General features: G+C 34.1%; 7 protein-coding genes across 7 annotated transcripts; 4 read left to right on the top strand and 3 right to left on the bottom strand.

The window, feature by feature from the left end:
• Positions 1-1,170: 1,170 nt before the first annotated feature.
• Positions 1,171-5,928, top strand: TRIADDRAFT_49916 (uncharacterized protein; the record flags this gene model as incomplete). The annotated part of the gene is made up of 6 exons (XM_002110053.1): positions 1,171-1,205; positions 4,933-5,004; positions 5,162-5,232; positions 5,331-5,377; positions 5,477-5,539; positions 5,635-5,928. The coding sequence occupies 6 exons, from the start codon at positions 1,171-1,173 to the stop codon at positions 5,926-5,928; spliced, it is 582 nt and encodes a 193-aa protein (XP_002110089.1).
• A 1,704-nt stretch (positions 5,929-7,632) lies between these two features.
• On the bottom strand, positions 7,633-8,160 carry TRIADDRAFT_21690 (uncharacterized protein; the record flags this gene model as incomplete). The annotated part of the gene is made up of 1 exon (XM_002109513.1): positions 7,633-8,160. The coding sequence occupies one exon, from the start codon at positions 8,158-8,160 to the stop codon at positions 7,633-7,635; it is 528 nt and encodes a 175-aa protein (XP_002109549.1).
• Positions 8,161-9,913: 1,753 nt separating this feature from the next.
• On the top strand, positions 9,914-10,600 carry TRIADDRAFT_20490 (uncharacterized protein; the record flags this gene model as incomplete). The annotated part of the gene is made up of 4 exons (XM_002110052.1): positions 9,914-9,947; positions 10,107-10,152; positions 10,340-10,463; positions 10,550-10,600. Coding segments are annotated over 4 exons (255 nt in total), but the record flags the coding sequence as incomplete, so codon positions are not given.
• Positions 10,601-14,456: 3,856 nt separating this feature from the next.
• Positions 14,457-15,207, top strand: TRIADDRAFT_37233 (uncharacterized protein; the record flags this gene model as incomplete). The annotated part of the gene is made up of 3 exons (XM_002110051.1): positions 14,457-14,552; positions 14,804-14,887; positions 15,043-15,207. The coding sequence occupies 3 exons, from the start codon at positions 14,457-14,459 to the stop codon at positions 15,205-15,207; spliced, it is 345 nt and encodes a 114-aa protein (XP_002110087.1).
• A 1,282-nt stretch (positions 15,208-16,489) lies between these two features.
• On the bottom strand, positions 16,490-17,118 carry TRIADDRAFT_53687 (uncharacterized protein; the record flags this gene model as incomplete). Its single annotated transcript, XM_002109512.1, has 2 exons — positions 16,490-16,794; positions 16,902-17,118. 2 exons carry the CDS (start codon positions 17,116-17,118, stop codon positions 16,490-16,492), a joined length of 522 nt encoding a protein of 173 aa, XP_002109548.1.
• A 324-nt stretch (positions 17,119-17,442) lies between these two features.
• On the bottom strand, positions 17,443-19,826 carry TRIADDRAFT_53686 (uncharacterized protein; the record flags this gene model as incomplete). The annotated part of the gene is made up of 3 exons (XM_002109511.1): positions 17,443-17,768; positions 18,434-18,724; positions 19,757-19,826. The coding sequence occupies 3 exons, from the start codon at positions 19,824-19,826 to the stop codon at positions 17,443-17,445; spliced, it is 687 nt and encodes a 228-aa protein (XP_002109547.1).
• Positions 19,827-22,954: 3,128 nt separating this feature from the next.
• On the top strand, positions 22,955-25,110 carry TRIADDRAFT_53685 (uncharacterized protein; the record flags this gene model as incomplete). Its single annotated transcript, XM_002110050.1, has 8 exons — positions 22,955-23,019; positions 23,370-23,559; positions 23,777-23,914; positions 24,052-24,091; positions 24,337-24,449; positions 24,540-24,608; positions 24,826-24,954; positions 25,042-25,110. The coding sequence occupies 8 exons, from the start codon at positions 22,955-22,957 to the stop codon at positions 25,108-25,110; spliced, it is 813 nt and encodes a 270-aa protein (XP_002110086.1).
• Positions 25,111-26,061: the final 951 nt, after the last annotated feature.

The following is a 26,061-nucleotide window of genomic DNA, read 5'->3' as shown; positions in this document are numbered from 1 at the left end:
ATGGCCATGACAGTAGTGTACACTAGTGTCGTAGCAATCAATACGTGCTGTACGGGGCCCTAGGAAATGGCGATCTTGCTTTGGAAATGGCCATGACGGTAGTGTGCACTAGTGTCGTGGCAATAGCAATGTTGCTTTGGAAATGGCCATGACAGTAGTGTGCACTAGTGTCGTGGCAATAGCAATGTTGCTTTGGAAATGGCCACGACAGTAGTGTGCACTAGTGTCGTGGCAATAGCAATGTTGCTTTGGAAATGGCCATGACAGTAGTGTGCACTAGTGTCGTGGCAATAGCAATGTTGCTTTGGAAATGGCCACGACAGTAGTGTGCACTAGTGTCGTGGCAATAGCAATCTTGCTTTGGAAATGGCCATGACAGTAGTGTGCACTAGTGTCGTGGCAATCAATACGTGCTACGACAAAATGGCAAATGGCGATCTTGCTTTGGAAATGGCAGTAGTAGCAATCTTACTTTGGAAATGGCCATGACAGTAGTGTGCACTAGTGTCGTGGCAATAGCAATCTTGCTTTGGAAATGGCCATGACAGTAGTGTGCACTAGTGTCGTGGCAATCAATACGTGCTACGACAAAATGGCAAATGGCGATCTTGCTTTGGAAATGGCAGTAGTAGCAATCTTACTTTGGAAATGGCCATGACAGTAGTGTGCACTAGTGTCGTGGCAATCAATATATACTACCAAGAAATGGCAAATGGCGATCTTGCTTTCAAAATGGCCATGACAGTAAAGGACGGTACTCGCCTATGCCAGTCAAATCCTACAGACTACAGGTGGCTGGCGTCTGCCCACTATTTTTAGCACTGCGGTGTGCTGCGTCTGCTCCACTCTTTTGAGCACTAGGGTGTACCGTCTACAGTGCAATGCACTGTAGACGGTACCGTCGTGTGGTGACCGTATTTGGGTTTGTCCTACTGTAGTACGGTATTGTGAAAATCGGGTATTTAACCCATGGACTGGAGTGATTGCGGGACACTGGCAATTGCCGTGGTTGGATCGCAGTAGTGTTGGGAAAGACTTTGTTACCTCTTGCTTACTTGGTCCAATCACTGGATTATACTGTAGAATTGAGGACAGGACTGCGCCACCAAATTGATCTTTGCCAAACCGGCTCTTACCCTAATCATTTTGGCACGCTATTTGTGAAGCGCCATGCAATCGATAAAGTGCGTCGTCGTCGGTGATGGGTAAGTATTCAACAATTCGCAAAAAGTGCTTGTAGGTGTCTAATGGGCATGATAGGAAAAAAATGAGGTTACGCTTGAATAATATCCATGTGATAGAAAAAAATCAACTGTCTTGGGCTGCCTTCTTCCCTACTCTTGAAAGCCCAGTAGGATTTCGCTTCCTGTACTTGACTAGACGCCACTTCCAATGGACAAATCACCCAACAGTGGCCAACATACACACACACACACACAATCTTGTTCACGTTAGTCAAGCGCTTTCAAACCCAACAATCGCCATCATACTTTCATCAACGACCATGACAAACGACAAGAGTAGAAATGAAGGAGTAGTTGAGCAATGGAAAGAAAACCGACGCATTGTGCAGTGGCAACGTCTTTCCTTGCTATTGCAGTGAAATTTTCTTCCTTTTGGGGGGGTGTCTATACCTACACGGTAGACGTAGTAACTGCATACTGCCAAGAGCTTTTCAACACCAACTTTTTCACCCCTCTCACCAATACTACCCCCCTCTAGCCGTCGCTTAAACCATCATTTTTATTTCAACGATGCATTCATCTTCAACACAACCATTAGTAAAATACACTTTATTCCCTATTTTTCAAGCAAACATCAACAGTACTCTATAGTAGCGACTGAAGTAGAAAAGCAATCATTTCAAAATGCTTACTGTAGGCACAATACTCAAAGTTTTTTTTTCAAAAGTACTTTTCAACCAGCATACAAGCACACAGGGATCAATATTGCCACACTGGATGATTTGCAATACCAATAAGAGTCCACCAATGGGGGCTATAAATGCAATTGTTCTTTTCATTTTACTTCACTACAAGTCAAATTTCAAACGTTATTGCTATTACTTCAACAAGATACAAAGAGTGGATATTGCCAAGGACAGGACAGTCGTAGTCGTCCACTGACAGACGACTAAGTGTGGGTATTCACTTAAAAAAGTGGATCATAGCAGCAAACCGATAACCAACCAATCGGCATGATACTATACCATAGACTACGCAAAGGCAGCCATACCTCCTAACTCATGACTACAGTAATCACTTCAATTGCAACTTGGAAAATGTATATCAGCATAAATTGTTGTTTGCGGAACATTTTCCATGAGGAAGGATAGCAGTAGGCCAACAGTACTGTGCGTGACATCCACAGCAGTATTCATGACATACACTACACCAGTGGTAGTCCCATCATGTATAGTAAAGTACTATAGGTACTGGTAGATCTTCAACGGAATAATGCCAGCCAATGCTACTACGGCATGAAATAATTTTTCCTTTGGGCGTATACCCAAATTTCCATTTTATTTTAATGGCAGCCTTTTTATACAAAAGATCAATCCCCTTCCTTTATTCAATGATGAAAGCGATATCATTAATTACATTTTAATTTTACTATAAGTATTTATCAAAGTACTCGATCTATCTTAATTGCTCCTCCTGCGCCATGACAAATGACTTTTCTACATTGCATTCAAAATCCTGCGCTCTTCAATATCATGACTGCCTGTGTTGACGCAAAAGTAGTTGTGCGTCGTTTTGAGGCGAATTGGTACAGTATTTGGATGAGGTACAACAAAGTATTCGATCAACTTTGTAAAATAAAATGAATCTTGTTCATTAATAGTGCAGTACATTATCACTTGTTTTAATTTCCCCCCCCCCCCTTGAACCCACTTGATGAAGTGCGTTACCTTCAGCGCAGTACTAGAAATTGAAAGATTGATTCATTGACAACGTTGTCATTAGTTTTTACTGTCTTCACAGCGCGTTAAGATAAAAATCCTATTTACGGGCTAGTTCCTACTACTGCTTTTAACAAACTTCATTAGTCGACTCTTGCAACTAGACGAAATAAAGACTTTTTTTTTTTTTTCATCCTAAACCATCGTGGTAGTTTGGGTCTGTATGCAAGAATTCTCCACTTTTACCGGGGTGCACCCCTTTCCCATGGTCGCGCTGTACAAGCACGATAGGACTGTACTGTAGAAGATACGGTGTCAAGGAGAGAAAAATCAATCCACATTGCATTCTTAGATTTTGGGATCTCTCTCTCTCTCTCTCTAGCACTGTATAGTTTGATGTTGATGGCGGCTAAGGACTAGATCATCAACAGTAATGCAGTACTATACTCCTTCTTTTTTTTTTGTTTACCCAGAGTACCGTACGACTAAGTCTACTGTACAGGACTGAAATGTTTTATTATTATTTTTATAATTATTTACCCACCTGTTGCGGTGCAACAGTATGCATACGTCAATAATATAATTGATGATATATACATATGAGGTATTCCATTTTGCAACAACGATGAGAGCATGGATTAACCACTGGTAGTTTATGCAAATTTATTACAGCGTTATACATGAACACTTGCCATTATTTCTCAATCATTAGTGTTAATTTGCTCAAATATCTACATTACGTGGTTATATTAACTGGACTAGCATCTGTAATAACACTACAATAATGAATCTAGAATTCTAGATTGCTCTTCCCTAGTTATCCTCTTGTACTGTAGTATTGGTCTATAATAATTAATTGATGGGACCGCTATTGAGTTATACTGTACAATACTGTAGCTAGATACAGTATTGCATTGAATGATGTACCATTTTAGTCCACTCAGTTTAGAATGGAGAAAATTGAAATCTTAAAGCGATAGTGATCGATCCACTACGAGTTGTCTGGTTGATAGAATAGATTGACAAAAAAAGTTTATACTGATAAAATTTAGGATATGCCCAAGCTGCTGAACTGCGATGAAAAAGTTCCGATTTTGTCCATACTGAGTCTTATGAATTAAGTAACTAATAATTACTGTAAATAGTAAACTCCTGTCACTTTGATAAGCGAAATTACGCGCCGCTTTAGATTAATCTGATTTTAATAATTGACGGTAACTTTAATAACGAACTATTTGATGCTACTGTAGTATAGTACAACCGCAATTTAACAATAAATTATGGTTATGAACATGCTTACAGTTCTTTTACTTCTCAATAATGTATTAATTATCAATACGGAAAGACAAATACTATGAATGCAAGCATTAAAGACAACGACAGCTTCTTATAGTATGCTGTTTACTCTATGATTTTTATTCTCTCGCCAATGACCTACAATTTCTCTTCCAATACAGTATACCTACTGCCTGTACTGTAGCTATCTAAAGCTGCCTAGTTAGCAATATACCGCGAAATATCATGACATTATCAACTTCTGTTGTGTACTGTATTGAGAATGATTGGCTTGGCATTTTTTTTCTAAATCGTCACTTTTTAGAATCGTATTAACTAATATGTTGGTGGGATTTCTATTTGAAAGCAATATACCGCGGAATATCATGACATTATCAACTTCTGTTGTGTACTGTATTGAGAATGATTGGCTTGGCATTTTTTTTCTAAATCGTCACTTTTTAGAATCGTATTAACTAATATGTTGGTGGGATTTCTATTTGAAAGCAATATACCGCGGAATATCATGACATTATCAACTTCTGTTGGGTACTGTATTGGGAATGATTGGCTTGGCATTTTTTTCCCAAAATCGTTCACTTTTAAAATCGTATTAACTAATATGTTGGCGGGATTTCTATTTTAAATAAATTTTAATACATTAAAATGTTTCGCATACGCAATAACTCCCAGTTAGGTTTGTTTTATGTTGCCTGATGTTAACTCTAAACAAATTAACTTCAATAAATACCTAGGGCTGTCGGTAAAACCTGTCTACTGATCAGCTATACTACAAATGCGTTCCCCGGAGAGTATATCCCAACTGTGTAAGTATCAATGCATTGCTACAACTTGTAACTGTAAGTGATTGATTGGTAAAATAATGTATACCGGAAAGGTTTATGATAGATAGATAAAACGATACCTATATATGTACAGTATTTGACTGAATTCACCGCGTCGGTTATATCTAACCCTATATAGATTTGATAATTATTCAGCGAATGTTTTGGTTGATGGAAAGCCTGTTAATTTGGGACTATGGGATACAGCAGGTAACTTTTTGTAAAAATTTTGAACTTTCACCATTTCAGGCTCGTTGATTGTGCAATAGATAAAAATTTATAAAATCAATCTCTTTATTATCCTACAGGACAAGAAGATTATGATCGTCTGCGACCCTTATCGTATCCGCAGACGGTATTTTTGGGGGATAGATTTAGTAGTTTCTGTGTCTACTTCTCAATCTTAAAGTATACTGTACTAATTTGTATATTATAATATTTTATACATATGTAGAACGTTTTTCTCATTTGCTTTTCACTTATAAGCCCTTCTTCTTATGAAAATGTTCGAGCAAAGGTTGGTACCAATAATATATTCAGTAGAGTTAATCATACAATTGCTAACATACGATTGAATCCATATTTCTTTGATATCATCAATGAATAATTTAGTGGTATCCTGAAGTTCGGCATCATTGTCCAGATGTTCCAATAATTTTAGTTGGAACTAAATTAGATTTACGTGATCACAAGGAAACTGTGGAAAAATTGAAAGAAAAAAATGGTGTCCCTATAAGTTACCAATCTGGTTTACAAATGAGTAAAGAAATTGGCGCTGTCAAGTATTTAGAATGCTCTGCACTGACACAACACGGTCTAAAAGTGGTTTTTGATGAAGCTATACGAGCCGTTCTTTTCCCCCAGAAGAAAGGACCCAAGAAGTCTGGACGCTGTCTACTCTTGTAGAATCTTCAATGAAGGAAGCGGATTCTCGTTATTGCTTCTTTAAGTAAATATTACCCTCAGTTTTTATGGTAATAGAAATCTATTTGAATTTAATTTTTGTTATACGAGGAAAATGTTGGTAATAACGGAATGAAATTATAACAGTACTTGAAAGAGTAAGTAGTAATGTCCCGACATCTTTGTTAGGACCAATTAATATTACTTACCGGTTCCTAGTCCTGAAAGCATGACTCCTTGGTAATGATAATATCGTCTTTGTATATTAAAGTTATTTTTAAGCTTGTTAATGATGACATTAGTTTTACATTACTCAACAGGGCTTACATGTTTCAACTAAAATGCCCTATCTCGATCTGATTACTGTATTTCAACTATCTACGTAAATATTGGTTGCAAATTTTCGAAATTTTACACATGCTATTACAGTATCTCGCTTTTTATTTAATTATGCTAATGATATTTCAACAATTTATTATTACCGATTTCTCATCATGATTTCTTTATGATTGGTATATTCTTTTATATCTTTTGTCATATGTCAATAAATGGAGTGTTTTTATGAACAAGATTGAAATTATTTGCTTATTTGTTGTTTAGATTCTTCCTTGAACACATAAGTTTGTTAGCTCGCCTTTCATATATAGTGCAGTCATAATAGAACATTATTGTATAGCGTCGGTGTTGCTTCTTTGACTAGTGTTGGAAAGTACTTTAGTTGCAATCTAACTGGTACTGTAGTGATCTTTGGTATTGATCGTTGTTATGGTTATGCCTAATTGGAATAATTTAAATATCTAGCCATGAGTACTGACATTTACATGTCATTGAGTAGAGTTAGTACTTTTCTATCAATTTTAAATTCAGACGTGTAAATGTATCATCATGTTCTTATGAGCAAATGATAATTGAGTTCCCCTAGTAGAGTAGATATACGATGAATGATACTTGCTAATTATATAATCTATCTCAATTACCCGTTAAAAGATTAACTAACAAATAGTATTCAGTCTCTACTGTAGTGTGTATATGTACGACACTATGGAAATGTAATGAAGTGTCTTGCAGTCAGCCATTACATCAGTCATAAGAGCTTTAATAGTACATACTTTATTTGCATTACATTATTCAGATGGCAAAGCGCACCTTGTCTGGATAAACTCCCATTATAGATACATTTTTGAGTAAGGTTCAAGTGTAGTAACAAGTATAAGCACAGGTCGCAAATTGTTGTACTGATGGTTATCGAATTATACCTGTATTACTGTGCTGCATATCAGGATTGTTACATGGGTCTCTAATTAAATAGCCAACGCATTGAGAATTCTTAATAGTTTAAAAAAGAATTGTCAATCGATTTATAATTGTGCCCTATAAAGAGTACTGCTGTATTCTTACTTAGACGCTATTAGGATTAAACTTGCGATTATCGATACATCGTAAGCCATGTACTAATAACAAGCTATAGCCGAAATATAGCAAGTTTCCCTTTAATTAGTGTAGATCAGTCTATTACGATTAAATCCAAATACAGTACATTAATTATCTTAGTAGAATAATAGAGTATGTCACGATTTACATACATCTATTAGTACAGTACACATTATATCTCAAATATAAAATCATACAGTACAATCATTTAAAAAGAAAAGTTGCTAAAATTACCTCATAATGCTGAAAAATAGATAGATTTTACGATTTTTATCATCATCGATCCATTGCATAAGATCTCATTTCATTATTACTATACTTATGATTGAATATATAATCGCTATCAGCAGGTACACATACTTTAATCTGTCGAAGATGGCTATTACGTCCATTCTGATGATTTGAGAGTATAGCTAGCTGCAATAGGAATGCTCTAATATTTAGTGGGATGGTTATCCAACCATCTGGCTCGTTTAATTCCATTTTATGTATTTCGTGTAAATCATGATCATGCAAGCCGACACGAACAGAAATCTCTTTGGGTGTGTAACTTTCGTCCAGCTTGAAATCTGTGTAAATTTTTAGACAGCTTATATAAGTTTTTTTAAAGAACTGAATGTTGATGAGATGCGGCTGTGAACCATCTGATTGCCAATAAGTTTCATAGCTATTGTCTAATAACTGATGAATTCCTAGGCCTGGTTTACATGATGATACCGACCAGACTGCTTCGTTGCCAACTTCTCGATCTTTGGTGAAGATCTTATTGAGACATAAGTCGTCCTGATTTTCACTGTGTAGCATGTCGTTGTACTAAACCTATAAGAAATTAAAAATTTTTGATACCGTGTTATGTCCTACATGTACATGAATCCAATTACTATTCAATATTCTACAATAAAATCGACCATCATGTTAGAATTTTAAAAGTTACTATGAACTGGAAATTAGCTTCATTTGACATCGATTGCAGAGTATAATTACTGGCATCTAAGTATTATTTACTGTTTACTATCAGAAGCTCTATTATCATAAAGGAATTTGTATCATTAACCTACAGTACTATATGATAAATAATAATAATATAACTTAAGATACGCAAGATCTACTGTAAATTATCATATCTATTTACGCATTTTGGAATGCTCTTTCATTCCAGTCTAAACAATTTACTCAATCGGCCTATTCAGATCGTTCCAAAGCATAACGTGTATAGCAATAACAATAAAATCCATCACTAAATGTCAAGCAACTAACAAGCCTAATACCCTTCTATCGCGTCCTTTTTACCTTGGAGATAGTTATATTAAATCACACTATTCATGGAGAATTTCCCAACATGATCGTTGATATTTATGTTTTGAAGACCGAAGGCCTGGTGTAACTGGGCAAATTTGTTTTTTAAATTACAATCTTTAACCGCTTTCTATTAGTTACAGTACAGTCCAGGGCTTGAGTAGTAAGTACTGCAATGCTACAGTACATTGTACAGTATAGTACTGTACGGTCATGTGTAACCACTTTGAATACGGTACAATACCGTACAGTGTACAGTGTACAGTGCGTCACACTGTGCGGTACTGTACACTGTACAGTACAGTACAGTACAGTATGGCAATAACAAATTACAGGACCCAGTGTTGGTACTGTCACGGTTAACTGCTGTAGTCCACTATAGTATAGTATATAGTGTATACCTCGGTATCAGACATAACAGCTAACACCGATCTGCAGTACTAGTACGTACAGTACTGCTCTCATGCACTCACGCTGGCTAGGCAACCACAAGAGACAAGTCGAGCTTTCCCAAGAAATCCTTTCCAGATAGAACTGATCGTCTTTCGCATCGGAAACCTTACAAGGTTAGCAATGGATGCAATACGTAGTTTTAGATTCTCTTCCTTGTTATAACTTGATATGCTATACATGTTTAGCTTAATACAACAGTTATCTTGAAAATATTGATGTATGTACAATTGTACTGTACATATCTCGTGGATAGGTCGTTGTGGGATACAATTCGTGGCGAGACTGTAAAAGCAGGAAAAGGAATCGAGAAAGAAAGCAAATCAGCTGTCAAGCATCATCCATTTCATAACTCAAGTACTATGGTGAGATTAAGTTATAGATGTTTCATTCTTTATTATGTATTGTAGCATAACACGAGCTAATCATTCCTACACTGTATGGTATAGGAGAATAATTCAACAGTAGTACAGTATGTAGTCATTCGAGCTTCAATAGGGACATACAACTTCAATGTACAAGTTGCAATTACATCAATTTGCAATAAAAAGGATATCAAATTGGCAGTATGCAGATTAGATAGTAATTGCTGATAGAAAATTGCAATTATAAATTTAGAATAGGTAATACAAAACATTTAGTGTTGTAAACTGTAAACATCTTGAAATTCTCTTTCTACTCCATTCGCATCAAGTTGATCAAAAAAAGCATCTGTAAAACTAGAAAATATCTTGAGCGAATCTACCAGCTTATTATCCATTTTGCCATATGTCCGATTCTAATAACTCATTCTTTTATCTACTCCTAGGCCGATAGATACAATATTCACAGTCAAGTTGAGCATTGTAAGTTTCTATTACAAAAAAATAGTACAACGTAATGCCGTGATTCGGTTTACAGTAATACTATCTAACCGTAACTTTTACTCCCTACCGTGATGGGTATAAAATCGTCATATGAATTAACAAATACTGTATCCATTCAAATTTGATACTCAATTATAGTACAATCCAAATACGTTGGTACAGGCCATGCAGACACGACCAAATAGTAAGTCCAATTCCTATGGTTTAATGACCCGATGATTGAACATGCAATAGGATATAATTTGTGCATTTTTTAAAATCTTGTCCGTATCTTAAGATTTCAAAATTAAATTATAAACTGATGCCTTATTTTAAAGTGAAATCAATTAATAACTTTACTACATGACCATTTCTACTTCTTCATCTTGTAGCGAATGGATGAATAACCAGCATCGAGATACTTATGCCTCTTTTATTGGTCATCATGATCTGTTATCATATTTCGCCTTGGTAGATAATGAATCTCGCGAACGTATAAGATTTGTCATGCTACAGGTAATTGATCAGAATGGTGTAATTGAGTTTATTAGTGCGTTTTATATGCAACTGAGCACTAATTAGAGAATTGAAATTTTATTTAGAAAATGTTACAGCCATGTGGGCCACCGCCGGAAAAGCTAGAAACCGAATAGATATTTTAAAGTAATTAGTTTAAATATCATTGAATAAGCTATAGTCTCACTGTGGTTCTCCTTTCATCGTATTGGCTACTCTTTTGCAACGTAATAGGATTTTGAAATGGAAGAAAATTAATGTAATTTATAATAATTACAAGGTTATTGATACTGTCTCTGATCGATAATGATTACTGTCTGATATGGTATTAACTTTGTAAATTTAGTTGTTTCTCTTCACGGATAGAATAACATTGGCACCAAAATGTACTATAATAATATTAAAAAGCATTCTTATTTAATATTGAAAATGAAATTGTGCTAATTACAAAGGATAAATTGTAACTGTATAGCGTATGCATGATACACTATGTATGTGTAAACCGCAAATATAGTGTCAAATCTGTAACTGATCTGTCATCATAGACCTTTAGATCATACCATAACCTATATTTAAGTAAAGTGATCCGTAAATGTGCGTTTAAGTCTATTAGTTCTTTTAATCTCTTGAGAATAAAACTTGGTCTACGATGGCCGCAAATGCATAAGGATGCGAATGGATTCTAATTTATTAGCACTGTTAAAATGAATTATAAAATCAGATTAAGATAGTTATAAAATCCTACAGTTTCAATATGAAACAGCGTACGCATAGCTACTTCAGTTTCATTAATAGTAGGCAATCGTAGTTGAGAATTGTTTGCTTGTCCGGCGAAACATTAAATATGGAGAGCGATACTTTTTTATTATCCTGATGATGTGAGTAATAGGAGGCCGAGAATTTAGGTTAAGGAAAATTTTTTATTTTGTTCATAGATTCACGGTTAAAATAGTAACGCATTTTTGTTATATACAACGGTATCATGTAAGAGTTCTTTAATAATCTTTGAAAGGTTGTACTTTCGAAATTATGCTCGAGCTTAAATTATTGCAAGTCTTTATCTAAGAATTTAGTATCGTATAACGAGAAATTATTACTGGCGTTGTCTCTTATACCTCTTAACTTTTTTAGATCTTGAGCATACTGGCGCTCTTGAGACAATGTCTGTCGCTGATTTTCTAACTGTTTTTTACAGTCCTGTAAAGCCCGCACATTCCGAATTAAGTTTAAAAGTTCTTTACGTAGTACTCTATTCTCAGACTTTATCCCATCCGTAAATTCCTTCAGACATTGCATGGCTTCCTGTTTGAGAGATTAATAAGTAAAGTTAGTCTAATCCATACCGTATTAAGCATAACTAATAGGAGTATTTCTTAGTCTGATTACTGAACGTCTTGTCACAAATTATTTCAAAAGTGAACATAGTCCTATAAAATTTGACTTTTCTAAACCTGATTAGCTTGCTTTTCAAGTTGTTGTATTTTAGACTCTGATTCTTTTTGAAAATCTTTCTTTTCCTTCAAAAACTTCGACTTTAGAATTTGGATATTTTCTGTATGATGTTTTCGCATTTGTGAAACTTCCTTTTCTAATTTTTTTATTTCTGCTTGCTGCTCTCCTTGTAGAGTCTACAGCACACGAAAATATTGTAATATACATCACACACTATCCTATCTTATAAGTAAAGGCACATATCATAAACATATACACGTATGTAGTCTTTGAGACCTTATATTCAGCTAGCTCTGATAAATCTTTATTAATCCGTGCAAGTTCGCTCTCCTTCTCTAGAATAACCTGACGAAGTTCTATAAAGTAACAGTAGTTGTTAATGTTAATTTTGTAAGTATAGTGCATAAAATTATCATCTACTGCAATACTAAATCACAATATTGCTAATATACTGTAGCAATAAAGTGCATTAATAAACAAACCAGTTTTTTTTGCTTCATATTCTTGCATCATTTGACGTTTCTGCTCTGCAATTTTCTGAATTTCTTCTTGATTTTTGTCACTTAACGATACAACAGCTGATTGTCTCTTATTTGTTTTCTTCGACATGTATGACATGTACTCATGCTAGAAGATATCATAATGTTACCGAAATTCAATACTGAATTCACTACAGATTTTACATCCTACAACACAAGTCATATAGCTACCAACTAGCCAATATTTTGCAAATATTAACATTACAAGAACATACACTTTCAATCCTTGTTCTTCTGGCTTCTTCTTGTAACCATTCATTTTCTTTCTGACTTTGATAAGTTTAGGCATAATACATATATAACACTTAAGAAGGTAATAGAGGGAGCAAATATATCCTGCTTGATATGAAAATACATAGTATTTATGCTGTAATTAAGTCTATAAAGCAATTAGAACTACATTATATCAAAATTTTGTCATATTGTATTCATTCTACAATTACTACTTGTCTAAGAAAGGATACACTTCAGCGACTTGGTTTTTAACTTTCTCTAATTCTTCGTTTAAATTTGCTAAACTGTGAACAAAACACAACAGGACACGGATTTAATTAAAATAAAAGTTATATGTTGTAAGATCGTTAACGCAAATTAGATAGGCTCACAAATAATTGCCATTAATATTTTAATTTGATCTTTATAATGTTATCACAACTATCAAACAACGTAAATACTGTATATTGATATACGACATAATAAGGCATTAAATATCGTAAATAATATTATTGGGAGACAGGTACTAACTTAGTCCTAAGTTTTAATTCCCTTTCGGAGACCACATTTACTTCCTTAGCAGTAGCAGGCGAACTATTTTCAGCTCTACTATCAACACCCTTTTTTTTCGATTTTTTTATTCTTGCCAGGCTAGCCATTAACTATATAGTTAAAGATATATAGTTAAAGGTGTTTCGTTGTTAGTTATTTTAATATTAAGACACAGTTTGGCATACGAGTAAATCAATATACGAGCTCGTATTAATCATAGCGCTTACCGTTATAATACTTATTGATAGTTTTAATGGCTTCAGCAACACAAGGACCAAATTTCTGAAGTTGTTATTTCTTAACTTGATACAGTAAATAGGAATACTACATCAATATCTAAAAATTTATAATAAGGATCTTTCATTCCACTTAGAAGTGCTGTAATTGTATATTATTCGTCGATGCAGTGTTCCAGCCAATGCTTGGATTGACGTTGAACTAGGTCAAGCTGGACCTAAGATGATCATCCAATAAATCTATTTAACACTTTAAATTTCGATACAGAAATCAGTTCATAATCATTTCTAAAAAATAATAAATACCTACCAAATTAGGAGTTAGATGATTTATTTTATATATGTAATAAATCAGAGAAGTTCTTGATGGTGTCTATAATCAGAGATGGTCAATTTCTATCGCCATAAATTTCGAAATACGTTGTTATTGCTTATATAGTGTTGAGTCATTGGACTGTATTTATAGCTAATTATAATTACTCAAATACTATACACTGTAGACCAGTAGCAGTCTTTCCGATGATTTACTAGTCTATAAATGCGATTTATGACAGATTCTATACCGTAGATACTATAGAATTGGTTATAATTAATTATCGAATATTGGCGATTATTTTAAAATCTCCCACCTTGCTCAGTATGAAGATTTTGAAATTGTGTTACTTCAGGTTGTCATGACGATCGCTATATAGTACAGTATACGGTAAAGTACAGTTTCAGCGGATACAGTCCTATACCGTACACTATAGTAGCATACGGTATACTGTACAGCTTGATACTAGGGTATCTATAGCGACATAAAATTACCCTACAGTAGAGCGGGAAGGTCTAATTACAGTAATATTAGCTTTCATTTGCGTACGATATAAACACTATATAGTAAAGACGAGGCCCAATAAAACCGCTTACAACATCTCCATGACTACCAAAGTTTTGCAAAGATCCAGACTAGCAATAAAGTCACACAGTGCAATAGTAGCGACATCGTTAACTTAATCAAGATGGAAGACGGCGGAGAAATTATCACTGGAGGAGGTACTGGTGCCGGAGATGGAGCTTATGATTTCCGTCGATTACACAACTATCCTTTGATTAGAGTATGTCGTACTTTTATGTATACTACATCAAGTCAACGTTTTGATTAATAGGAAGAGGATATTTCTTACTTTGAAGAATTAGAATAACACAGTACATGCCTATCCTCATTTTAAATATTTTTTTATTATTATTTGGAGTGATTAAATGATTTATATATAGGTATATATATATACTACTGTATTGATCCTAAGTTTATAATGAAACATAGACTGCTTTTTAGACGTCAAACTGATTATTAAATTATATCTAGCACTCCGATATGCCGGATGAAATGAGAAATGAAGCAATGGAACTATGTGTTACAGCCGTCGAAAAATATCCCAGCAATAACGAGGTAACTTACTTAGCCATGCGATGACACATAGGAACAGTTTAATATACGTATACTATTAAATATCAGCAGGAAAGTTAAAATTTTTCAATAAAGGCAATAATCTGTATGCAAGGTAAAATATTGTTAATATTAAGTCTCAATATGAAATTCTATAGAGTGCAGCAAGAATGATCAAGGAGAATATGGATCGTAAATTTGGTTCGTCTTGGCATGCACTTGTTGGAGAAGGTTATGGATTTGAAATTACTCATGAAGTCAAGAATTTATTATACATGTTTTTCGGAGGCAACTTAGCTATCACAGTTTGGAAGTGCTCTTAATTATCTACATTGTAGTTAGAGCATTATTGTATGTACAGTTGACATAGTTATCACTCATGCGATTATCAAATTGGGAGTCAATTTCAACAAATCCTATGATAACTATGCTTTTTACTAAATTTCTTTTACTATATGTTAATGTTCAGAACAGCATTGATCTTTCGCATTGCTTTTAATATGGAAAATTTCTTTATATATCTAAGACGAAGATAAAGTTACTGTAGTAATTTACGACAATGATCTAATCTAATATGACATCACCACGTAATATTTAATAAAATTGCTATTGTTAACCGTAAGGACTTAGACTATAGCATACATATCTGTAGTCTTAAAATTTCTATTAGTACATAACAAATTTTTATAGTGATTACAGATCAGTCCGATAAATCATATCTGGATTCGTAGATGCTGTTATTTGATTCTAAGCGAAATTGCAGTCATTATGATAACATTTGCAAATAAGCGGACAACTTGCAGATGATATCATACAAACCATACTTTAAGCATGTTTGTTGTAGCTTATACCAAACATGAGTAATAGCATCATCGTTATGATCTGATAATGGCTTAACATAAAGGAACGTTATTCGATTGCAGTGATTAAAATACCCTTTTTTAAAACCCCACAGCAAAATTTACGCATATTTACAATGAGAATGGACACAGTACAAACTAAATAAATGATTTTTTTATTTCATACTTTACACATTAGTTATCGTACCAAGTGCCTGTACAGAAGTTAACATCAAATAAACCATCCAATAAAAATGTAATTTCTATGTAAACTAGTAATAATAATTAGTATCGCGAATTGCAATACCTAAAATTATCTTACAATTTACAGACACTGTATTTAGTTTTCAAAATATTCCTCTAATCTTAATTAATATCTTATACAACATTAAATAAGTGCCTTAGTAGTGCAATACTCGTACTGCTGTAGATTTCAAAATTTACATAATACAGTCGTTCTTTTAGAGCAAGATACCGAAAGAAGTTTGATATAATTATATGTTAAGTCAAACAATACATGTCTTCTAAATTGAAATTACTTCGCGATGTTGACTTAAAGTACTATTCCAAGTTCGTTTAGGTTGAATTTTATATAGAAAATAATATTATTAATACCTAAGCGCTATGCAAGTAGGTGAAATAATTCTATCATAATTTTAAACTACGATCGAGATCGCAATACTTTCTCTTTTTCGATCTTAAACTGATCTCAATAAACAAAAATAATCTGACAGATACTTTATAATAAGGATTATGACTTGTTCTTTTAAAGCTCATAAACATTATTATCTAATCTGTTGGGAGTGATGCTACCGTAATTATCACCCGTATCGATAAGTAACGGCAGGCGATTATTATCATTTTGATCACGACTTTTAAACCAATCAGTCAATTTCTTAAACGTACTTCTTTCATCTTGCGGTGGTGGAAGTAGATAATCAAAACTAGCAACTTCTACTCGTCGTTTGCGAGTGGTAGTTTGAGCGTACATGATGTAAAGTAGTAACAGAGAAATAAATATAAGTATTATCGCAGCCGCGATTGTTGCCGTAATTGCAGGCGATACCGTTCCTATTATAGATAATTGTTTAATTAGAGATATAACAAGCAATACATAAACTCAATCATATCATCTTAAAGAGAATTAAATAGTAGGCTCCAAAGATTGAAACTCTTACCGCTTATGTGAAGTATAGATTTCTTAAGGTAACTACCTCCAAAATTTACAGCCGTAACATTAACACAATAAACACCTGAAGAGTTAAAGGTATATTCTAATACTGAAAAACACTGATCTTGACTCAAAGTAGTAATTCTAGTGACGTTTGGGTCATTAAATCGACATTCATCTCCACGGATAATAAACCATTCAAAGTATACAGGCCCACTAGCCATAGTAAATTTTAGTCGAACAAAAATTAAAGAGTTGAAATGAGTATTCAAAAATATTGAAAATTTTTATAAGAATTTTACTTTTAGCAATACTGTAAGGTTTTAATTAATCATTTATTGCGCTTCAGAAATATAAATATAACGAGAATGTTAAATAAATTTATTGTTCTTACGTTCCATTGCAACTAGCAGTCAAATTAATACGACGATCAGCTATCGCTTTATCTGGCTCCACTTTCATTCCTGTGATGGGTTCTACGTTGTGTAATAATTTCAAAGTTGTTATAAAATGACTGGTTTAAATTAAAATTAAATTTCAACATTGAATCAGTTACCGTAAATTGTAATGTTCTCAGTTGCAATGCCATAATATTTAGCAGAATTTGGGCCGGTCGTTGACACATTGACTTTAAGGACATGAAGCCCGGTAGTGATATATTTATGCTGAGTTGTCCAGTAAGAAGCATTCAACGATGCATTGGTATATCCGCGACCATCTCCTGTAGTCCAATTATAAGTAATAGTCGAATTCTCGAAGAAGGCACTGGGATCAATTAAGCTGCAACTAATATTGACCGTTCCAAGTGGAAAGATATCCGTTTGAAGCCATGAGCCAGACGTTCGCTGAACTTTAAAGTTAACTTGTAGATGAGCTACATGAAACATTACCAACGGTTTTAGTGATAAAATTGTAATAACTAAGTATTATAATCACTATAATAATGTACGACAACTATTATAGATTGTTTAACTATAGCAAATAGCATAGTATTCACAGTGTAAAGGCTAACGATTTAAAATCTTGCGATATGTATATAGTGATAATTATAATTATCATTATCATTATATAGATTTCGCAGGATTTTATTTTATTACCTATTCATTTAGAATTAAACGTAGTCCAATATCTTCATATAGAAAAGTAAGTAAACATATAACCGAATATCTAAACTAGCACTATATCAATTGTTGAATTCATCTCATTGCAACGATAATCGTGAGTTGCTATACACGTATGTTTATTATGTCAGTAGTAAAAATTATTACTATGCATGGTTAGCAATTATCACTACACAATTACTAAGACGTATTTTTATAATTCCAGTAAATAGCTAATATCTAGCTGAACGAGCCAAGTAGTAGCCACTGACGCAAACATCTAGCACCACAATGCACCATATAAACTGATGTAAATAAAGTCACTTCAACCCAAATAGTTATTCACTTAATAGTGTAATATTACAGAGATTTTACTAGATTTAGATTGAAGAACAAAATTTTCATTAAGGATACAGTAAACTAGAATTTGTTGACTTACAATTGACCAGGACCTTGGTTGAGTTACATTTTATCATTGTAAATGGACCTTTAAATAGACAGACATGAACCGTATTCATGCCGATATCATCACTATCCCACTGGTAAATATATTTAGTTTCATTATAGGCATGATATACTTGAAAACTGAAGATATCTTCATTCACATGCCAGATGTAGTAAAAGTCATGATAATCATGGGGAATGTTGGTTACAATAGCATGAGTTATCGAATTCGCCCCATAAACTGTTGGACCAATATTATTCATGTTAATACGCACGTTTTCCCATCCTAAAAGAATATAAATTGTTAAATAAGAGAAAAAGTGTCATCCTTGCGAAAAATTCTCTCTTATCCATCGATTTATCTATCCCTGTACATCTTTGAGATGTTACTGCAATATGCAATAGTATATGCCTTATATATTGTTTGTAAAGTTTGTTCACAAAATAAGTGATAAAAATTATTAATTCTGTCCGCCTTCATGGTAGCAACTACATTATTATCGATACGTTTTAGCCTAGATTTAGTACTGTATCAATTTATGACTAGATCATTGTCATGATTTTGAGTAGAGGTCGATCACTTATTTAAATTGATCGTTTGTACGTATTTATTTTATTTCGTATTTGTTATATCACATCAAGCTATGCTTACAGAAATAGTAGTATGATTTACTTTTGTAGTTGTAGAAATAATAAATGATTTTTGCGATTTATTTATTATTTTACTATCATGCTATGCGCAACCCATAGGTGCTTTCTTTATATTGCTATAACTACTGTCAACGTGCAATATACCGTATATAGTACGTTATACATTCTAAAGACTACGGGGTGTAACAATTTAATAAATGTGCCGATAATGTATTAGAAAAATGTCACAGATATAAAGCTAAAAATTGATAGAAGAGTATTTATATAATGATAGCAGATAGACAATGTAAGCTTTGCATACTATCTCTTTATCTACTGTATTGCACAGAAGATGTCTTTAGCAAGTTGATGCTAAAAATATATAAAAAAATTGCACGTAGTACTAACGATTTCAGTACAGAAAGAGTATACGTGCACGACTGAACGTGACTTTATTGCGAATTACTACGTTCTAAACTTATAATTAATTTACTAGCGTTTGGTAAATCTATAAGAATAATGATGGTGTTAAGATCAAGAAGGGTATTAGGTATTGGTATTAGCAGCATTTACAGTCAATTTTAATATCATAGAAAATAAGCCTGAACCGTTTCAAGTTGCACCGTACTGTACAATGTACATATAAGTTCAAGATTCAATGTGAATTTTTAAAATTGATTTATCATACCTGGAAGATCTGCTAGTGATTGACAGCATAATAACGACCATAAACATATCTTTAATATTAGGATTTTCATTTTGAATTTAAAGTGCTACTTTTCAAGGATGATGACGATGTTGCTTATTATGTACGTACAAGGTTGACGATTACATTGATTGATCACTGGTAGTACAAGTGTTGTTGCAAAATAGTTGAAATTTAGTCCATACTTGAAGATGTCGCCTATATTTATGGTAATTGCTTCAGAAATTCATTTAACTATTACCATAGTCCTGCAAATGTGTATTGCAACCACTATCTTTGAATTAAAGAAAACAAAATTGAAATAATTTCAGTTGAAACTAGACCATCGCACGCTTCATTAACCCCTAGTTATGTCTTAATATAGCATTATCCTTCAACTAATTATACAAGAACAAATTTGGAAGATCATGTTCAATGAATCTTTTTAACATAGCACAGAAAGAAGTGGCAAAGACTTGAATCTGATCAGTAGTGTAGCAAATAGAGAGTGCTCAATTGCTCATTGATTGATTGATTAACGTCAAAATTAGAATCGCTCGACCCCTTTCATCTACTCTTTAGCTTGACGGTACCGGTGAAAGGATTGAGCCTATGCGTCGAGAATACGCGTACTCGTACTAAACTATGTTCAATGGAGGACTACTACAGCTCATCTTTTACATATTCCCCAAAAACAGTAGGACGAGTTCATACTTTAATCTAATTGTGACAATCAGAGCGAAGTCGATAGTAATTCTCTACTAATCCATTGATAAAAGTGCAGAAATGATGACATACATGGTGAAGATAGCCATGGCTCTACTGTATTTATTTATTTAATCTCTAGTCTCTCCTTATCAAGGTGATTCTCCATAGCGATTTCAACGATCCTATCCAACTAATCTTTCTAGGACATGAAAAGAAGTAGTCCTATGTTTGTATTGAATGGGGGGCAGTCATTACCAAATCGATCACGTTCAACTGCTAATTAATCCATGAATCAATAGCATCGTTGGATTTATTTCATCTGCCGTGATGGCAAGTCCAAAAAGTGGATGATTCTGGTGATGTACGTTAATCTATCCTGTCCAAGTAGACTTCTCCATGGACATACAGTAGAGTCGAAATGCACTTTATCATAGTAAGCCTTGGTTCAATGGCTAATCGTAGTCTCGTTATTCAATTGATTAAGCTAGTATGGGCTGTTCGGTCGATCAGGTCTATGACCTTTCGACTCGACTGTAATAACCAATCAAAGTGGATATCCCTGTCTTTGGGTACAGGTTGAAAACAGTTTTGCGGTTAATCGACAGTCGTTCAATATAAAAATGATCCATACAGTATACCGAACTGCAATAACCAAAATGAATGTACAGTATTCTACTAAAAGGTAACAATCACTGGTAGGATTGATTAGCTGTATTAAGACATTCCATTTTTTTCTTGATCAACTTTGACTGTCAATCAAGAGTGGAAGTAACTCGTCTTTGCCGCTCCAACTTCTCGTCGACACAATTTAGTCCATTTCAACACATTAATCCTTGTCATTCCATGGACAGCTACAATAACAAACTTACCGTTTTTTCTTTTCTTTCCAAACCAATGGAACAAGAATCTTAACCAAGATTTAAGCGGAATCCATCCAAGAAAGTTGAGTAAGCGAAAACTGCTCTCTAGAAGTAGCCAAGAATAGAAAGAAAGAAAGAATGTCGGTGGTGTCGCCTTGCACTAAGAACGAACTGTGATGTACGTGTCACCTTCTCCAACGATTGACAGCTCTCTTTCGGTCACTGTCGACGGTACGTGCGTACTGCACTGACTTGCGTAGCAGTCACTTCCAAATGCAGAACGTACAGTACAGTACAAGTCTTACCGTATCAATGCTACGGTATAGTATACTTAAATAATAACACAGTACAGTACTGTAAGTTGGCGGCGATACTGTACTGTACTGTACGTCGTTTAATGTTGTTATGACGCAACTCGAAGACTTGACCTTACAAAGAAAGAGTGGATTGTCACACTAGAATAGTATTCCGTATAGCAGCAAAGACCATTAGAATAGTATTCCGTATAGCAACAGAGACCACTAGAATAGTATTCCGTATAGCATCAGAGACCACTAGAATAGTAGTATTCCAACATTATTTTAAAGAGCAATCCAAATGTCACCTTGTCACTGCTACACTTACTGTACTGTAGTGGGTCACCAACTCCCGTCCACAATGACGTCATTGTTTGAAGTTTCCTTTTTCTTTTTGCCACCGGGATTTATTTACAGTACAGTACTGTAGACACTACAGTGTACAGTACAGTACAGTACTGTAGAACCGCAGTTGGGACATTCGTTTTCTCCACCAACACCGTACTGTACAGTATAGTGTACTGTACTGTACACTGTACACTGTACAGTACCCTGCCGTGCCGTGCCGGGCCCGCTGATAGATGTCTGCCATCAAAAATGGCTAAATTCAGGATCCTGGTATGTACTACACTATGCACTATGCGGTGAGTACTCTTTACAAGCAACGGACAAGGGATTTCCTCTTCCCAATCTCGGCACTGATTGTGACTGTAAACCATGTCAACATGGACTACTTCAATTTGGGAGAACATTTTCTCCAAGGTCTCTACCAGGGATGTGAACTTCCAGCTAAGTCAAGCTGTCCATTTCGTCCTTTTGCAGCTCTCTACTGCAGGGTATCCAATCCAACTCTCTGGTATCGAGTCTTCACCCAACTGCGCTGTACTTTAGAGTGCAATCGTGTGCAAATCAAGAAACTACGTCGACAGTAATTTGCACATGATTTATGCAAGAATAGTTGAAGGCAGACAGTAATAATTTCGAGAGAAAATCAACGCTATCCCACTATATTTTCCATATACTGGGCAGAATTAGTCAACATGCCATACCGTACAGTACAGCGCGTACAGTATTACTTACGCCGTGTGGACTGTAGCCATCAGGGCTTCAAAACAAGAATCATTTTGACCTTTTACTGTCTATGTATATTAGTGGTGGAATGGAAACGAAAACCTAGCTGCAAATTTGCCTGCAAACACCAGTATCAATTGGTTAGGGTAGCAAGTCTTCTTACTGTACTGTATATCCATCCTACTTTCAATGCTGTCCATGCAATATTACCGATCTGCTCTCCAACGAATAACTCAGGTACTCCGCCAGCAGCTCATCTGTAGACCATGTCTGTAGATCCAAGTAAGACTCAATGCCAGCCAAATGATAGTGTTAAGCAAGATTGGATTAGGTAAGATCTGTATCAATAACCGGTCGGAGCAATCCAAATACAATATAGTAATACATCCATGATGGTGAAGGATGCTATAAGATTCAATATTGGTCGAGCGACAAGTACACTCTTGTTAACAATGTCTACTGATAGTATCGATATTTGATATTGTACACAGTGCTTTCTTTCTCAACATTTGAATAAACTCAACCATCATGACAGTTTATTTACTATTTTGCTACTCCAATAATTATGTAATTAATTAATTCATTGACTCGTATGGATTTTGTAACATTCAGTCACAAGCGGTGCTATCATATAATACGTGCAGAATAGACAATAATCTGGCTTTGAATTTTATTAAATAGACAGCAAAATGAATTAAAGAAATCGTTAATAACCAACAACCAGGTGAGCTGGTTACCTGCTAATAACAACGATAACAACGTCTCTTTACATGGATTGCATTATATTGGCGGAATCGACCAATCCTACTCTAAGTCAAATCCTTTTTATGCGTGTGCCTCCCTTGTTGTACTAAAATTTCCTGAAATGGAAGTAAGTTTACTAATAGCCAATACAATTTGTACGATCAATATCTGCAATGTAGTTATTTGACGATGCTGTACTGATACTCATAATTTTATATCCTGTCTTGGCTAATGTTAACTTATTGTACTACTATACAGCAGCTTATTATGATTACATCGAATTACTCTATCTTGATATATCTTGACTCTAATTGCCCTGCCTTAACATATCTTTATGCTCCTAGTTGGTCTACTCCAATTACTCTGGAATTGTCCATGTAAATCAGCCATATATACCTGGATTTTTAGCCTTTCGTGAATTTGAACATCTAAGTTATTGCATAAATAAATTAAGACAGGAACAGCCTTCCCTATTACCCCAAGTATAAAAATTCTTTCTCATAATAGTGTTATCAATCACTCACTTCCATAAATCTACATGTGATTGAAACCGTACATAATGTTGCTATACTGTACTTTTATCTACTCTTTAGTAACCTTTCACTATCCAATCTTGTAGGTAATACTGGTAGATGGTAATGGGATTCTACATCATCAAGGTAAGCGGTATAACACCATCTTCAAGTGATAAACTGACACTTTTTTTATTTCTTTAGTGACTGCCAATTTATACCTGTTAGTAATGACGATAATTGCACTTTCAAGTATTTAATTTCAACGTTATTACTAATTACTATCTAGTTTATACTGTGTATGGGTGCTATGCTGAAATCATACACATTAACAATTTACCCCAAATTTCTCAATTGATACATCTAACATATATATACTTGTGTATTTACAGAATTTGGATCAGCATGCCATCTAGGAGTACTGGCGGATATTCCTACAATTGGAGTAGCTAAAAATTTATTGGAAGTCCACGGGATTGCTCGAGATAGTAAACATATGGATCAGGTCTTTACATAAAATACAATCTAATCATGTTTGTAGATCTACTGTATTTCAATGTAATAACTCCTAAAATACTATGATGTACTGGCTTAGATTGCACAACTCAGTACTAAAGGTGATTCATTTCCGTTGACCAATCGCTCGGGAGTTATTTTAGGCATGGTGAGTGAAATGATTTATGAGTGAAACAGGCGTTGCCTATTAGTTTAACTGTAACCCGTCTATATTATCGATAAAGTTAAAGTAATAGGAAATGCCAATATTAATCATCGGAAGCCACTAGGCGTGAAGATATACAATCCAACCTTCACAGCACATACTTATATATAAATCAATATAATTAGACCTCTATAAAACCATTTCTGTGTTATAATTGCAGGCGTTAAGAAGTTCAGAGCAGTCAACTAGACCTATTTATGTATCCGTTGGCCATCGCTTAGATCTTAAAACCGCGACGAAGATAGTATTAGCTTCCTGTAAATACAGATTGCCTGAGCCTATTCGACAAGTATGTATTACGTATCATAGTGAGCTGATTTTTTGTTTTTATTAAAGTCCAACCTTTCAATTCGCTAACAATTATTTTTTTTATTAGGCTGATCACCTATCACGTGAATACCTACGAATAAATTTATCTGAATTAGGAAATCAAGAGATAAAATAATTTCCTGTGATTACATATGTAATATGTGTAATATTTATAAAGTGAATCAATCGAAATTTATTATGTCATCATTGTTATAAACTAGCTTCAAAAATCACCAAATAGTTAGATGAACAGTGACGCTATGTCAATAGTCGTTGAGCTTTATTTATTGCAATGCATGAACCATTCGAATGGCGTATTACTAACATTTTTTACAAGCTAATATGAATTCGAAGGCTAGAATATTAAACCGAACGGGTAAACTATAAATCATACTGAAGAAATTTTAGGAAATAAACACTCAAAACATACTTTCATAAATTTCTCTTAATATGAATCGCTAAGTATATTCAGGTAGCCATTGATAGGATAGTAGACGAAAAATTTCAAGTAATTAGTTGTGTAATTTTTCAGCTAGCGTAGAGAATCTATTATCAACTCCGAGTTCTTATCTGGTGTAGATTATGTCATAAAAGTGCAAAGTCCATATTTTGTTACGCATTTCCGCAAATTACAGTAGCTGTCATGAAAGCCACACAATAGTATAACTAAAAATAATTTGCCTACTCAAAATTAGAATTAATAGTAACCATCAGTTATCAGAACAAAGCAATTTTGTCAATAGGTATTCTACTATGTTAATTTAGATATTAAAAATCACAGTAATGCACTGATTCTAGAATGTAATTGGGCTAGTTATATGTTAGAATAACAAAAATGAAAGTTTTTTTCAACTTAAATATTTAATTCAATTCAACTGTTACAATATCAACCAAACTTTTTCAATTACATTACTATACGAGTGTCATTTGTGATGACATATCCGTATCACCTGGTAATGATTATCGTTTCTAATTTATTTCTCAAGACAAAACATGCAACAATATTAGTAACCAAAAAAATGTCTATAATGTAGAAAAAAATAGGGTTTGAAAGAGTTATATGATATAGCTAAGATTACGTAGAATT

This window comes from Trichoplax adhaerens, genomic scaffold, assembly GCF_000150275.1.
Source record: "Trichoplax adhaerens TRIADscaffold_2 genomic scaffold, whole genome shotgun sequence".
In the NCBI taxonomy this organism is placed as follows: domain Eukaryota; kingdom Metazoa; phylum Placozoa; class Uniplacotomia; order Trichoplacea; family Trichoplacidae; genus Trichoplax; species Trichoplax adhaerens.
This window is presented reverse-complemented; position numbering and strand designations above follow the sequence as displayed.